General features: G+C 41.1%; 1 protein-coding gene across 1 annotated transcript in view; it reads left to right on the top strand.

Moving 5' to 3' along the window:
* Positions 1-458: 458 nt before the first annotated feature.
* EFHB (EF-hand domain family member B) overlaps positions 459-17,409 on the top strand; it is a 47,513-nt gene continuing 30,562 nt past the window's right edge. Inside the window, exons 1-4 of the mRNA XM_037070844.1 lie at positions 459-1,391; positions 13,798-13,860; positions 14,955-15,098; positions 16,063-16,243. Coding sequence (XP_036926739.1) covers positions 474-1,391; positions 13,798-13,860; positions 14,955-15,098; positions 16,063-16,243 — 1,306 coding nt within the window. The 5' untranslated portion in view covers positions 459-473. The remainder of the gene's footprint in view (positions 1,392-13,797; positions 13,861-14,954; positions 15,099-16,062; positions 16,244-17,409) is intronic.

The raw sequence follows: 17,409 nt of genomic DNA, 5'->3' as shown, positions 1-17,409 counted from the left end.
AATGCAGTATGAATGTACTTGTGCATGGAAGCACCTAAAATTAGTGATCACCACCAGAAACAGTGTTATTTATTCCCTGGTCACCAGTAAAATGTAAGGCCCAGCGACTAGGAGAAAGCCCACAGCAGATCCCATCCTGAAGGGACTGTTTTCCTTGGGAAACCAAAGAAAATTGGTGAGCATTTGATACAGTGTCCAAGACCACATCCTTTAAATTTTCTTGCCTTCCAAATACAGTAACGAAGGGGGTAACGGAAGAATAAGATAGGAAGGAAGGGAGAGAGAGACAGAGAGGAAGAGAAACCAAGACCGAGAAACAGGGAGAGAGACTGGCCACGATCGGCCTGAGAAAGAATTGCCCACCTAGCCACGCCCCTGTTTCCCAGGTAACGGGGTAAACAGACCTCCACCTCCTTTGGCTCTGAGAACCCCCTAGGTGTTAAGTGGGAGGCAGGAAGCCGTGGGGAGCGAAGATGTGCACTTTCGTGCGAGTGGAGTCCCCCAAAGGATTGGGGCCCCCGAAGGAATTGGGAACTTCCCCCGAACCAGGTTTCCCCTTAGAGATGGGTGCCGTAGGAGGAATGAGGGTGTCTGCGGGGAAATCTCCCCTAAGCCTGGAGGTTGGTTTAACCCATGGAGGAAAGGACGATTTAGGAGAGAGGAAGGTCTTCGTGGGAACAAAATCTCCCACGGAGTTGGGGTTCAGAGTGGGATTAGGAAAAGAAGTTTCCCCATCGAGGGAGGGCCGTTTGGTCAGTAATAAATATGAGGAAAGGATGACATCAAAATGTCCATTGAACAAAGGGCTTGAAATGAGATTAAAGAGACAGAATGTTTCTGGAACCCTCATGGGGAGGAGTAATTTGGGAGTCGACAGGGTCTCAGCCTCGCAGGAAACAAAACCTTCTCTGGGTATGTTGCCAAAAAGAGTGGGTTTAGAAAATGAGTGTCTTCTGGCCGGGCGTCCGGGAAAGATAATGAGGCCTCCCCTGGGCATGGTGTGTGAAAGTCCACAGGCTGTAGGGAGCAGGAAAGATCCTGAGGCTGGTGCCCCTCAAGGGTTATGGGCTTCAGTGGAGAAGCAGCCATCTTGGGGTGGGGAACCTAGCCAGGAACTGGAAAAAGAGTCCACCTGTGAGGTGATGAAGCCCAGTGCAGAGATGAAACCTTCCATGGAGGTGGACACTGGGCTGCCCCAACCAGAGAAGTCAGATGAAATGAATACAGACCCCCAAATGGGCTTGGTGATAGAACCCCCTGAGTGCCAGTTTGCCCAACAACCTGAAGATAAAAAGGAGGCTGAAAACACTGAACCAGGAGTGGAACCTCCAGATCGCATCAGACCTATCTACTCTGGGAAATTTTTTGATCGAATGCCTTGCTGGCCAAGTGTAAGTTTTGTTTTTGTTTCTGTTTTTTAGTATTTTCCCTAGGAACCTATGTATAGTCTTATCTTTATAGAGATGATAAGCCGATGAGAATTGCTTGGGAGTGTGGAGCCGAATTACAAAGATTTTACTGGGATTCTGATATTCCTGGTTCCACTGGACTCTGTCCAGCTGTTACTTTGTCCAGTCTCTGGTTCTCTGCCTTCCTTGATGTCAGCTTTGTTTTCTGTGCACACCAGCAGTTCCTCTTGATTTTTTCCTGTGACCTTCATTTCATTCCTTGCTCTGCATTTCTCAAACCTCTCACTGAGATACATTGTATCCTAATTATTCATTGTATCCTAATATTCATGTTTCTTTTTCCAGTCATCATTTATTCTGTGAGTTATTAATTATTTCTGCAAAGACTTGTGGTGGTAACTACTCTGGGTGCAGGGCAATATAAAGTGAAAAGCACAAGATCCCTACCCTCAACGGTTAGGCAGTCACTTCAATATTTGGAGACAGGTAAGTAAACAAATTTAAATTTCAAAATGAATAGGAAACAGATGTGATTTTTTCCTTAATAGAAGTATACCTCTAAGCATGGAGCACAGTTGAAAGATTGGACAGCTCTGTGTGGAGGAGATGGGAAAGGCTTCACAAAGCAAGTACTGTTTGAATTAATCTTGAAAGGGGCCAGTACTTGTCAAAGGGAAAAAAGGGTTAGAGCATCTCGGGCAAAGAAAGGTGCAGAGCATGACCAAAGCTTCTTGTAAGAAGCTTCTTGTGCTTTTCTCTTTGCAAGAGATAAGCAATTCTGTTTAGCCAGCATGGTGTTAAAAGCTGAAGGTAAAGAAATAGATGGAAGAAGTCTAAAGGTCCAAAATGCAGGGGGAGACATATGGGTACAGAAACAATGGTGGACCTTAATAAGAAAAGAAAAAAAGAAAGAAAGTTTCCTTGTAGAAAGATATGTCTTCTATCAGTAGTAATGGTGGACTGGTTGGAAGGGGAAATTTGGGGTGACAGGAAAAAATTAGAAGTCTATTGCAAAGTAATGTCTGCCTAAAATTACTGTAGAGTTGGAAAAAATAGAGAGGAGTGTGCAATTTTTGAGAGCTTTGTAGGAGGTGATATTGTTATTATTATTATTTTTTTAAATATATTTTATTGATTATACCATTACAGTTGTTCTATTTTCCCCTTCATTCCCCTCCACCCTGCACACTCCCTCCCCCACCATCCCCCCTTAAGTTTACGACCACGTGTCTCAAGTTCTTTAGATTCTATATTTCCCCTACTATTCTTGCCCTCCCCCTATTTTTTACCTACCATCTATGCTACTTATTTTCTGTACCTTCCTCCCCCCTTCTCCCCCTCCCACCCCCCTGTTTCTAACCCTCCATGTGTTCTTCATTCCTATGGTTCCACTCCTGATCTAGCTGACCTCTTGGTTTGCTTTTGTTTTAGGTGTGGTTGTTAATAACTGTGAGTTTGCTGTCCTTTCACTGCTCATATTTTTTATCTTCTTTTTCTTAGATATGTCCCTTTAATATTTCATATAATAAAGGGTGATGATGAACTCCTTGAATTTGATCTTATCTGAGAAGCACTTTATCTGTCCCTCCATTCTAAATGAAAGTTTTGCTGGGTAAAGCAGTCTTGGATGTAGGTCTTTGGATTTCATGACTTGGAATATTTCCTTCCAGGTCCTTCTTGCCTGTAAGGTCTCTTTTGAGAAATCAGCTGACAGTCTGATGGGCACTCCTTTGTAGGTAACTGTCCCCTTATCTCTTACTGCTTCTAGAATTCTCTCCTTCATTTTAGTCTTGGCTAATGTAATTATGATGTGCCTTGGTGTGTTCCTTCTTGGGTCCAACTTCTTTGGGACTCTCTGAGCTTCCTGGATTTCCTGGAAGTCTATTTCCTTTGCCAGACTGGGGAAGTTCTCCTTTATTATTTGTTCAAATACGTTTTCCACTCGTGGCTGTTTCTTTCCCCCTTCTGGTACCCCTATAATTCGGATGTTGGAACGTTTCAAGATGTCCTGGAGGTTCCTAAGCCTCTCCTCATTTTTTTGAATTCTCATTTCTTCCTTCCTTTCTGGTGGGATGTTTTGTTCTTCCTTCTGGTCCATTCCATTGATTTGAGTCCCAGTTTCCTTTCCATCACTATTGGTTTCCTGTGCATCTCCCTTCATTTCAATTAGTTTAGCCTTCATAAGTTCCTCTAATTTGTGACTTTGTTCCTCTAATTTGTGACTATAATCTACCAGTTCTGTGAGCATCCTGATAAATAGTGTCCTGAATTGTGCTTCTGACAGGCTGGCAATTTCTTGGCAATTTCTTTAGAGTTATTGGCTCTGGGACTTTGAGTTCTTCTCGCGCCATCTTTCGGGTTGTTCGTGCCTGTTCCATAGCAGGATCAGAGCCCTAAAATGTTCACTAGAACAGGGCAACGAAGTCGCTGGTTTGTGACGTTTATGTGGGGGCGGGGTCAAAGAGGGACAGTGGCTCTCACTGGTATTGCAGGGCAACTAAGTCGCTGGGTTGTGACGCTGTATGTAGGGGCGGGGTCAAAGAGGGACTATGGCATCCTGTCTGCCGCTGCCTTCCGCCACGGCCCTTACCGGTGCCGCAGTTGCTGCCCTCACCGGGCCCATGCGTTTCGTCCCACTGCACGCGAGTGTGCCACCACCGTCAGCCCTCGCCCCCTGGGGCCTGTGTGGTCTGTCTCACTGTGCGCGAATATGCGCCCGCGGTCTGCCCCGCACCCCAACTGGTTCCCGTCTGCCTGCGCGCCTGGGTCGGGGGCCCTGTCCTGCCCGACCCTGCTCGCTGCTGGCTCTGCCCCTCTTACCGTCCCGTTGAACGGTTAGATGTAGTCGGACTTCCGTATAATTCAATTTTCTGTCCTTTGGTTGTGTCTTTGTTTCTCCAAATCTTTGTTGTATTCAAACTTGGTTGTGGGAGAAGGCACAGTGTTTCCACCTATGCCTCCATCTTGGCGGAAGTCCGAGGTGATATTGTTATCAATTGCGACCCAGTTGTGGTTCTATGTGGTGAAAGAGGGAAGTTGATGGATGACTGAGGAGTTTCTAGGTTGATGATGATCCCTTCCATATTGGTGGCAGATGACTCTCTGGGGTTGGCTATCCTGAGTTCAAAATAGCTACAGGATGACAATGGTTGGTAATGTGAGACAATTGGAGCCATGGGAGGGGATAAGAGGAGAAATCTAGGCAAGAACCTTGGCTAACACATTTGTGAGGTGGTCAGAGAAGGAAATGACGGCTGGGTGAGCTCCTGAGGAAAAGGATTTTCCCTTATTTTTAGGTAGCTTCATGGAATATCACAAATGCCTGGCCTATAGTGGTTATTTGGTAAATATTTATTTGATAAATGGAAAGCAGGCTGGATGATTAAATGCGAGAAAGTTCAGAGAAGAAAGAGGTGAGTCTGAGAGAGTGGTATAGTTAAGATATCCTGAGAATACAAGATTCCACACGCTGAGATTTGAGAATACCATTCAGCTGAAATAATCACAGGGATTCTGCAGAATTTTGTCTGTATATAGACTTTTTTGTTCCTCTTGGGACTCAGGGTGTCTTTGACCGACTTTGCTTTCTGGTCCTCATTTTGGATTTCTCCAGCCACTCTTTTCTCATTTGACCACATCTGCTTCTCCTTTCTGGATTGCTTCTGCAGTCTATGGCTTCAGGCCCGACACACCCAAGCAGATAAGAGCTTCTGTTTTCCAACAGGGCGATTCTCAAACCTCTGCTTCCTCCTAACTCTCACAACCACCTTCTACAAGTGATAGCACAAGGAAGGGGGTCAAGGAGAAAGTGACTAGCAGTGTTAAAGCATCTCTCATAGGGTAAATAAGATAAAGACTAATTAGCTTTGGACAGTAAGGAACTTAGCAACATTATTAAAATGGCATAATGGAGGGAGAATTCAGATTTTATGAATGTCTTTATGCATGTTTCTTTGTATATGTCTTGAAATATTTCCTTAGGACAGAGTTTCAGCAGAAGCCAAAAGACATTTCTTTTGTCTGTTTTGATACTGTTTTAATTCACATTTATGTGATTTGTAATGAGACTGAAAATTGCTGCAGATGTTTGTTTTATTTTTTTCTTCTTCTTATATCTGATCATCTTGCTGAACTCTTGTTAGTATTGTCCATGTAAGAAATGTCCAAACCTGTAGAGTTTGAGTCAAACTGACATATGCTGGGGAGAAATATGCTCCTGACAATAATAGTTTTGTAGCTTCTTTTATGCATTTGAAATTAAAGCAGAATTACATGGAGGTGAGGAGTGGATTACAGAATAGTTAAGACTGTGTGTTCTCTTGAGGGTTATACCCCCTTGGAGGAGGGGTATCACTTCTGGTATTTCTTTTTTTTTTAAGATTTTATTTATTTATTTTTAAAGAAAAGAGAAGGGAAGGAGAAAGAGGGAGAGAAACATCAATGTCAAAGAGCGATATATTGATTGGTTGCCTCTTGCTCACTCCCAACTGGGGACATAGCCTGCAATGCCAGCATGTGCCCTGATGGGGAATCAAACCAGTAAACTTTTGGTTCTCAGGCTGGCACTTAGTCCACTGAGCCACACCAACCAAGGTGACTTCTACTATTTCAAAGGTGTCTTAACCTAGATATACTAGAACAATCAACAAGGCTGACATAAAAGAAGTTATAGGCCTGGGGCACGACTACCCACTATGACCGACCCTGTTAAGATACTTTTGATAGAACCCCCATTTTTTGATCAACTATCTTAATTGCTTATCATTGTTTATTTTGCATTCTAGGTAAACAATCATATTGATGCCTTTGTCTTTCCCTCTTTGGTACATATACCTCATTTCTGTTTTACATATCATTGCATTGCCTATGATCAATATATGATATTGAAAGTAAAGTTTCTTTCCTGACTTTAATGGGAATGATTCTAATGCTTCCCTATGGAATATTATTATTATTTTGTTGTTGAAGTTTTCTGATATACCAAGTTAAGGACACCTATATCCACTCTCAGTTGGCTAAGAATGTTTACAAATCAGGAATAGACCGTGAGCTATGAAAAGTTCTCTCATTTGTTGAAATACATCTTCTCCAGATTGATATTATTAATTTTCTAATAGTGAGCCATTCTTTATATTTCTGTGTTAAGTCCAACTTGGTTGGGTTATATTCTTATTATATATTCCTGGATTTGATTTGCCAGTATTTTAGTAGGATTTTTGCATTATGATCCTATGTATGATTGGACCATGGTTTTCCTTTATGTGCTATTTCTCTCCGAATTTGGCATTAGGGTAATGCTAGTATATACAAAGAATTGGGAAGCCTTCCATCTTTTTAATTTTATTTACACTTGCAACAGTTTTCACATTATGTGTATTTACTGCCTGTAGGCTCCATAGAACGCATAGCTGAAAGGAGAAGGGCAGGATATCCCACAACACCCTGACCAAGGGATGGGATGGTGAAGTATTTGATGGCCCTAAGTTCATTCAGTCTTAGAGGAGAGAGTGTATTTGGGTGAGGTCAAAGCCCAGTTTCAATCAAGCATGACCGTGAGGAGATGGAAATTCCCACCGTGAAGAGCCTGCTAAAATCAATCCCCGAGGACAACTGCTTTGCAGCAAGGTGCATTCATAGAATTGGGGAGCTCATTCCAATGAGAGGCCTATCCGATGTTGGGAGAAGGGAAGCAGGTACATCTCATCATGAGGACACTCTTCCTAGGCTTTGAAGTTGCTGCCCAAGTTGGTGTCAAGCTGCAAGGGAAGGTCTGCTCTGATGGATTTATGAGGCCCTGTTGGTCGCGCTAGTCCTTTTAGTAAAACGGTCTGGTATAGCAACATGGATCTGTATTCAGGAAAAGTCTCCAAGAAATAGAAGCCTGAGGGGAGATTTTGGAACTATCCTTCAAGGACTAAAAAGAGTCTGCTAAAACATGTTTGTTCTTTGTGCAAGCCGGGTAGCCCTTGAAAGGGCCCTTGTTGGACATCAAAATCTCTATAATGCCCATTTCTTCAAGAAATTTTGAGACTGTCCTTTGATCTCCATTAATGTACTGATTCTGGCAGAAACCTTGGGTTATTCAGAGAAAACAACTGAACCTTACAAAGAACATTGGTAAATGGTACTGAGCCTTGAAGTACAAAGAGGAAGAAGGAAGAAATAGTTCAAAGAAAGGTTAACAAATTATAATGTCTACAACAACTAGAGATTAGATTAGGCACTGTGTCTACAAAGATGGGAAATGATACGGTGTCTGCTTTCAAAGAACTTAGAGTCTAGAAAGTCGAGACCAATAAAGCAATGATTTTATAATATGGTAAAAGTCATGCAAAGAGATGACTTATTTTTTTCTTGTTCTATACTAAGGGAACCTGATAGCTATTTGGAGAATGGGGTGGAAGCAAAGGAGTGACCCACTGGTGATTCTTGTGAGGCCTTGCTAGTTATGCAAGCCCTGGTACTGGGGGAAAAAAGGCACAGAATTTTATTTTGTTTGAATTTGCAAAGAGCCAAACTGCAGAATTCTGAGAGGTGGGTGGGTTCATTTGCTTAATGGGTTCAGGGCCTTCTGGGCAGAAAGAAATTGGTGCTATCACACCTAATGTTTTTTCTGAGATATTCAGAATTAGAGGTATCTATGGGTAAAAGACAGTGGTCTTGGCCAAGGCTCAGTGCAAGGATGGAACCATAATGTTAGCCCACACTGAGTTTGGAGAGTAGAAGGTGACGTAACGATTATAGGTTGGTGGGTCTTCAGCAGCTGCTCTTGTATTAGCCTTCCTAAGTTGACTTCAATCTTGGAAGCTAATCATGTGAGAAGTAAAATGGGTCGCCAGAAGCTGTTACACTGAGGGCTAATGAAGAGGTGTCCGCATGAGGAGGCCCCTGTGTGGTTAGGAACTGAGCAAGGATGTGGCTGATCAAGGAGGTAGTCGGTGCAGTAGAAATTTATTTGGTTTCATGCAGAGGCCTAAGCAGATAAGTAAATATACTGAGGACAATGGGAGCCAAGTTTCTCAATGAGGGGGGAAAAATGTACAAATATGAGAAGAATAGAAGTAATTCTGTGTAGGATAGTAATTGGAGGTTTTGGTGGAAACCCATGCTATGTCTATTTCTACGCCTCTGTTTCTGTCTATGTCTATGCCTGTGTTCATGTCAAAATCCACATATATGAATGTATACACATTTAACTAAATAAAACATTATGGAATTAATATAGATTTCTGCATACATACATACATACATACATTTCCTAACTCTATCTTCTAAGAGGACCTAGAAACAGTGTTTGTAGTAACAATAAGCACACCAAAACACAGATTGTGATTTCTAAATATTCTTTATTAAAAGGAATCAGGACTCTTTGGGGCAATGGCTGACTTTAGGGCTGGTGCAGTTTATATTTCAACTTGAAACACCTTTGAGAGACAAAATGAAAATTTTTAAAGAAAAATACAGATACGTCAAAGAGGCACAGGGACAAGCTTGAAGAGGCTGCCGATGACTCAAACTATTTTACTTTGAGCATTGGGTAAAGTTGCTATTTAATAAAATAGAAATCCATGAGCCCATACTGATATAAATACAGGAAGGACTGACTAAGTGGCAAGAAAAGAAGGCTCTTTTGCAGTATAATGCCAAGTAATAATGTAGATGGAGTGATGGAATTAGAAAGCCACTGTTTGGCAACTATCTAGTACTAATGATTTTGATAAGAATCATTAATGGTAGGTAAAAGTTTAATGAGAAACTGGACATTTACAGAGAATAATTATTAATTACAAAGGAAAGATAATTTTAAAAAAGATTTTATTTATTTATTTTTAGAGAGAGGAGTAAGGAAGGGAGAAAGAGAGAGAGAAACATCAATGTGTGGTTGCCTCTCTTGTGGCCCCCACTGGGGACCTGGCCTGCAACCCAGGCATGTGCCCCGACTGGGAATCGAACTGGCGACCCTTTGATTCGCAGCCCGCGCTCAATCCACTGAGCTACACCAGCCAGGGCAGGAAAGACAATTTTATATGCTGGAGAAAGCTGTCAGACCTTACCTTCCTTTTGAGATCAAAGTTAACACTCCTAGTAATAGGACAGATTGACAGTGTGTGCTCCCTGATAGAAGAACACGGCACTGTTTTTGTGATATCCCTGACCAAAAAAATGTGTAACTTTGATAAGAAAACACTAAACATTTTATAAAATAATTGGCCTATATTCAAAAAATTACAAGGTCGTGAAAAACAAAGAAGTGTCAAGAACTTTTCCTGATGGAAAGAGATATGGCAAATAAATGCTGTGCATGGGTGGTGGCTGTGGAGGTAGCTGGTTCATCTCCCTTTAAGAAGACGTGCTGTGGGGAGTGCCCCTGACTTCATGCCCACCTGTTGCCTCTGTGGATCTACCCCAGGATTTACCAGGCCACACTCCAGTGACTAACCATGGCAGGGGTACTGGAACTGGACCCTTTTTACCCAACATGAGATTCCTTTAATGGGAAATTCAGACTCTGGGAGCATTCATTGGCCTGGCCAACATTTTCTTAGAATTGTGCTGTAGTCTGGAGTACTTTCTTTTTCTAAAAAGTATATAATCTTTATTATATTTTTTCCATTACCATTTAGTCCCCTTATATGCCCCCTGCCCCCCCAGCAATCACCTCACTGTTGTCCATGTCCGTAAATTCTTTTCCCTTTTGCTCAATCCCTCCACCCCCTAACTTCCTCCCTGCCCCACTAGTTGTCATCTGTTCTCCATCTATGAGTCTGTCTCTGTTTTGCTTGTTAGTTCAGTTTGTTCATTAGATTCCATATATGAGTGAAATCATCTGGTATTTGTCTTTCTCTGACTGGCTTATTTCACTTAGCATAATGTTCTACAGGTCCATCCATGCTGTTGCAAAGGGTAAAATTTTCTTCTTTTTTACGTCCGAGTAGGATTCCATTGTGTAAAGGGCCCATAGTTGTTTCATTCACTCATCAACTGATGGCCACGGGGGCTGTTTCCATGTCTTGGTGATTGTACCTAGGTGCTTGGAATTCTTCCTTTTCAGTACTTCCTCACCTCTCTGCTTTCACAGGTGTCATGGACTGAAAGCTCTTCCTGCCTACTCCTATTCCTTTATCGTTCACAGGTCTTTTCCCTAATAAATCTCTATACACCTAATCTTGGTGTCTGCTTCTCAGAGGAACCAAACAGTCACACTATGATCTTGGATTTGTTCCTTTTGCTATAAAGGACAGTACTGGGGCAACTGGTGACATTTGGATAGGGTCATTACATCTGATACTAGTAGTATATCAATTCAAATTTCCTGATTTCTGAGGTCTTCAATTGTTTTAAAAAAGACTTTTTATTTATTTATTTTTAGAGAGAGGGGAAGGAAATGAGAAAGAGAGGGAGAGAAACATTGATGTGAGAGAGAAATGTCAGTTGGCTGCCTCCTGTATGCACCTCGAGCAGGGACTGAACCCACAACTCAGGCATATGCCCTGACCTGGAATTGAACTGGTGACTTTTCGCTTTGGGGGATGATACCTGACAAACTAAACCACACCAGTCAGGGCCTTTAATATTTTTTTAAAAGGTAATAAATCACAAAGGAAAAGAAATTAGAGGAGACAACTGTTAAGAAGTTTCAATAAATGTCAGAAAATAAAAAGATGAGGTATGGCAACTGATTTTGCAGAACAGGAAAAAAATGAAGTTTGAGGGGAATCTGATTGAAGTTTGGCAATTTCAACCAGAAGTGACCCAATTTGTATGGAATAATCCCCGAGAAACTCAGCATTTGGAAGAAGATATAGTAAAGATTGGATCTGAAAAGCAAAGGATTGAAAAGTCCATATTCAGTGTGTAGTAGGGCTCCCAGTCTCCTTTTCCATGCTATGCTTCCTTGACTCCCTATGTGTACACCAGCTCCCACTCACTTCCACCAAAATTGTGGATTTATTTTCCCAAAGTGCTTTTGGGCCACAAAGACATCAAGCCCCAGATAATACAGGCTGATAATGGGATCACCTATAGGAAACCCCAAGAACCAACAAGTCCTACAACAGACTCAGAGCAACTAATCGTCTTTGTGAATCTAACTTTTTAATAGGATCAGTCAGACTCCAACTTGAAACAGAGGGGTCAAAACAAAGTAACAGAAAATATTTACACAAATACAGTAGGAACAGAGGGAAATGTAAACATAAAAGATAACCTGAGAGATAAAAGATATTGCATCCATAAAACAAGATTGGAATTTTTGAAAGAACAACCAGAGAAGGAAGAAAATTTAGAACTTCTGAAACCAGAAAAGCTGGCGTTCTTGCTGCCTGTCACTACCAGAACCAATAAGCAGAGACAAGGGTTGAATCTTTATAGGGGCTTCATTCGGATGGCCAGTGATCTGAGAAGATGGCGGGTTTGTGCCCTAACAGACTGTCTTAAAGTCCATTTTAAACCAACCCTTGTTACAAGGAGAAGAAAGTGTAAGTAAGGGGTTTGGAATCCAGAAGAAAAGTTAATCAGGTAAAAGCTGCAGCATTTTTTCATCTGTGTCCCAGGCTGTGGAGTCTCACCCTGGAGCACGATGGCTCAGACACCATCCTGATGGCTTGCAGTCCTCCTGGGGCACCAAGGTGGGACTGCTTATGGTCTTCTGGAGTCAGGGTGGGTCACACCTTCAATTCTGGAAACAATAGCTTGTTACAGGCATTGATTACAAAGCTAATTAACTATTATCTAAACTAAAATTTTCCAACTCATTAGTTCCCCATCACTTAAACATGATTTTCTAAATAAAAATTCAAAAGGGCATAGGAGGGTGAAATCAAAGACACTTCCCAGGCATTAAAACAAAAAGAGAAGAAATATTGGGAAACAGGCACATTCTCCCTGGAGCCTGCCTGCTCCCTTCTCCCTGGTACATACTCTTCGCCTCTTTTGTCCTGAACTCCAAGGGCCCCACAAGACTTGCAACCAGGTAAGCAGCAGGCAGCAGCAGAGGACTCTCCTTTTTGCCTCTGTAACTTCCTTTTCTGAGTCCACACAGCTGCTACTGTAGCCTGCCTGCCCTCTGCCTCTCCAAGGTTGTACTATCTCCTTTCACTCTAATAAATCTTGCCACTATTACTTAAACTCCTGCCCCTCCCCCCAAATAGGAAACATTTGATTAATAGTAGTCTCCGAAAGAAAGATAAAATAAGGTGGAGAAGGTTATCAAAGGAATGCGGCAAAATTTCCTTGAAGTGAAGAATACAAATCAAAATTGCAAGGAGTTAATTGAGGATCAAACCAAATAAAAGAGGAAAAAGAAGACCTGTACTACAAAATTATTGTGAAATTTCTGATAACTAAGGATACAGAGATGTTTCTAAATACTTCCATAGGGGAGGGAAAAAAAGTCACATATGATAAAACGAACTTCAGAACTGCATCAGACTTCTCAACAGCAAGACCATCTTTTAAAGGACATTGACATAATGCCATCAAAATTCAGAAAAAAATTATTTGCTCCCTTGAATTTTATGCTTGGCCAAACTAATAACCATATGTAAGAGTAGAATGAAAACACTTTCGAGGATATAAGGAATCAAAAATTGGCTTTTTATGCATTCTTTCTTAGGGAATGACTAAAGAATTTTCTTCAGTAAAATGGGGAATAAACCCAAAAGGAGGCAAAGATGGGAGCAAAGGACACCCTAGCTCTAAAGAATGGCAGAGGAAAAATTCCCAGGACAAGACCTCTGCACCAGACCAGAGCAACCAGCTGAGATCGAAGACTCCTAGCTGTCCTGAAATGATAAAAGGGGAAATAGATAAAAAGTGCATTTCTGGGAATGAACAGTTATAATCTTGGCCTTCGGCAAAGAAGGACAGATAAGATCCAAGTTAGAATTAAATGAACAAAGAGCATTCACTGGGCCTTGAGTGACAGGTTTTCAGTTGCCAAAAGTTCTGAGGTTGGTGGAAATACACTCACCCACAAACACCCACACATAGTCAGAATTACATAACATTTTATCTTGAGTTTAGCTTGAATGCAGCCCTGTTCCCATTGTACCGATAGGGACTCCAACAAGGTTATTTCTGAAAGCTGAACCCCTCAGCTTCTCACAGAGGTCCTACAGTTGGATTACAATGCTAGCACTGTAAAAACATGCTTATATATATATATACACTTAACATTGAATGTCCATATTATTTATCAAGATTGCTTTAGATTTGCAATTTGTTCTTACTTTTTTCCTTAATTATGTTCAATAGCTGAAAGTAACTTTTGTAACATTAGGAGCACAGGCCAAATTTGAAATAAATTTCGCTCTCGAAAATGTTCCCTACAGACTCCCCTTCCTTACCCCACCCCCATCATCAACTATGGTTTTTTTTCCTCCCTTAGGCAGGGAAAGTTATTCCGATTGGATACAGAGTTGCAACCTGCTTGACTGAAAAACTTCCCAGGGTGAGCATTTTTAATATGCATTTGTGTTTATATTTTTGCCTTGCATGTGAACATTAGAAGATAGACAACTCTCAACATTCCTTATGAAAGTTGTTCAGATGTAATCTACTACATTACATGTGGGTGTGGATTTGTATTCTTTACTGTATTTTTAAAAATATTTTATTTATTTATTTTTATGGAGAGAAAGGGAGGGAGAGAGGGAGAGAAATGTTGATGTGCAAGGGATACATCAACCCGTTGTTTCTCCCATGGCCCTAACTGGGGACCTGGCCCACAACCAAGGCATGTGCCCTGACTGAGACCTTTTGGTTCAGAATCCAGCACTCAATCCATTGAGTCACACCAGCCAGGGCTCTTCAGTGTATTTTAAGGCCTTTTGTTAACTTTGTTCAAGGAAGTGAAAATTCCATTTCTATGATTTCCTGTGATTTTTAGAGAGAGGGAGGGAGAAAGAGAGGGAGAGAAACATCAGTGTGTGAGAGAAACATCCACTGGTTGCCTTTCACATGCCCCAAGTGGGGACTTGGCCCACAATCCAGGCCTGAGTCCTATGTGGGAATCAAACCAGCAGCTTTTCAGTTTGTAGGCTAGCACACAATCCACTGAGCCACACCAGCCAGGGCTAAATATAACTATTAAAATAAATTGTTTATTTCCATTAAAAAACCCCAAATTTCAGAAAATTTTATTATTTGGAGGTTTAGGTCCCCAGGTGCTTGCTATACACATGCAATAAAAGGTGTTCATTGAATGGTGTAGATCAGCAATTTTCAACCTTTTTCATCTCATGCCACACATAAACTAATTACTAAAATTCTGTGGCATACAACAAAATATATATATTTTTGCCAATCTGACAAAATAGGTATAATTTTGATTCATTCACATTGGATAGCTATATTGTGTTGTCTGTTGTCATTTTTTTATTTGACAATCTAAGGAAAAACAGATCAGTGCCTCTGACTAAATAGTCAGGTATTGCATGTTTTAAGAATTCTTGCAGTATAACGGTTGAAAAATCGCTGATATAAATCATTCCTAATATTTTAAAAACTGTACTTAATTCTGTTTTCTTGTCTTACTGTTTGTAGCCAATTACGCCACCTGAGGCAAAAAAATTTTTCAACTTCAGATATCCACCTGCTGGAGCCGAGAGAGTGTTTTATGGAAGGGCAAATGATCCTCAAATTGCCCCTTATCTGACACATGGAATAAGTTCTAAAATTTCAGTACCGGTACCTTTTTTCTTTTTTTCTATGTATATTACTACTAATTTACCAAGATAAAAATGCAAAAATGAGGAATTAGTGAAATCACAGTCCCAATCTCCTTTTCACCCTTAATCTTGAGCACTTAAAAAAAATTGTGTTTCTCCTTTTCCTCCTTCTCCTCTCTAGTCTTACCTTTACCTTTCTCTCTCACAAGCTCCAAGGGTCCTGCATTTGCCTCTTTAACTTGTTTCCTGATCCCATTTCTTCTACAGCTCACTTCTACTTCAACTTTCTAAATAAACTGTTTTTTTATAGTTTGAAAAAAGTCAGAAAGTGCCAGAATGCTTAGATACATTATACATTGAATGAGTGGAGGTGGGGCCTGAATGTTATTTGCTGTTCATTGAATAGACAGTCTAGATTCAGAAGAAAGCTTGTGGAAGTCATGTGGTTCCTCTGCTTGTCACTCCCACTTTTTAAAAAAAGTTTAAAAAATTTACTTATATTTAGAGTGAGGGGAGGGGAGGGAAAAAGAGAGGGACGAGACACCAATTGATTGCCTATTACAGGCCCCCAGCTGGGGATCTGGCCTACAACTGGGGATCTGGCCTACAACTGGGGATCCAGTCATAAGCCCATACTGGAATTGAGCCAGAGACCGTTTGATTCACAGGGCCACTCAGTCCACTGAGCTACACCAGCCAGGGCCATTCCCATGTTTCTGGGATATTGAAGTCAAGTACCTGGGAGCTCCTCTCATAAATCTTTCAACCCCATTGAAACCTTTAACCCTTTTGAAAGTTCCTGTTTAGGCATGTTTAACCTTCATAGACCCTACTGGGACAATTCTTTGAAACAGCAAAGCAATGATGAGGACTTATTTTTCTGCCCTCATACTTTCTTCTTTCTAGCTGTTAATTAGAGTGTTGGCATTCAAATTTTTACTTCTTTTTGTTCTTAACATCAGTGCTTTGTATAATTTCTTTAGGCAAAGGTATTGATAAACCCACAGCCTATTACAACATTTCAACAGAAAATTAAAGATAAAAAGGAATCAATATATTTTAGTAATCAACGAGCACCATTAGGAAAATCTCATGATCAATCGCCAGGATTACCGAAAGGCTTGGATGTACTCAATACGACATTTGGAACGGCAGTCGTCAGAGGTAGTGAAAAAAAAAAGGGAATAGGAGGGATGGTAAAATAATTCCTAGAAAATTAGATTAAATATCCCACCGGAGTGGTGTTTGGTGGTGGTGCCAATAATGAATGAAGAATGAAAAGACGGATCATAATGACAAAGTTACTTTTAGGCCCAGAATCCTTAAAGTTTATATGTGCCAGGAGGTAAAACTTCAAGCTTTGGAGTGGAGAGTCGGTGAGCAGAGTAGAAATGACGTAAAGACAGGAAAGAGAGTCGGGGACCAAGTTGACTCTGGGACCAGCTGTGAAGGCTGCAATTCCTTTTCCCTGAGCATGGGTCTCCCTGGGGTTTATTTCCACCAGTGTCACAACTTTGAGCTCTTTTTTTTTCATGTGGTTATAGGAGGATGTGAGTACCCAACTTTTAACTTTTTAGGGAACTTTCATAAAGTAGATGGTGGAGCAAATAAATTTGGCAAATGCGGCACCTCCTCCCCCTCGCGCTCATCCACAGAATCTGTCTGCATGCTAACCAAATGTGGGCAGTGCACAGAGCAGACTTGCACTTTCATTTCATGAGGGAGTGGAGCACATCATTCAGCAAACAACAACGTATAATTTAATTGGTCACAGGCCATTATATCTTCTGAAGTCTAGCCCCCTGGCATGTCCTCGGGAGCCTTTCTTTACACGTTTCTCACATTTATCTTCTACTGCCCTTTTCAGGTTTCTACCCCGTCTCCAGGGCCTTACAAGAGAACTCAAATTCTACCTTTATCTTGCAGAGAAATTCAGTTCTCTTTGTCTTTCTGAACCCATTAAGGCTCTGCTCCAGGACGTTTTTTCACGAAAAAGTCTATTAGATTCTTCTGCTTAACACAGTACCATCTGCCCTGGAGAGAGATTACGCCTGCCTCGTGGAATGCAGTATCTGCAGTAGTACTGTATCATACCAGCTCTTAAATTAAAAACGGAAACATGGAAAGTGTATTTTAGAACAGATAAAAAAATCTTTTTGTTTCTCTTTAATAGCATTACAAATTGTATTTATGTAGACACGGCATTACGGCGTTACGGTAATTAATATCATAAGTGTGTCTATGATTAGTTCATGGATAAGGAAGTGCTGTCTACATGTACTTCACTGAGATATATAATAGAAAGAATGCTCCATAATGTGTATATATGT

The sequence above is a fragment of the Sturnira hondurensis genome, unplaced genomic scaffold (assembly GCF_014824575.4).
Source record: "Sturnira hondurensis isolate 20B ecotype Veracruz unplaced genomic scaffold, ASM1482457v3 Scaffold0019006, whole genome shotgun sequence".
In the NCBI taxonomy this organism is placed as follows: domain Eukaryota; kingdom Metazoa; phylum Chordata; class Mammalia; order Chiroptera; family Phyllostomidae; genus Sturnira; species Sturnira hondurensis.
This window is presented reverse-complemented; position numbering and strand designations above follow the sequence as displayed.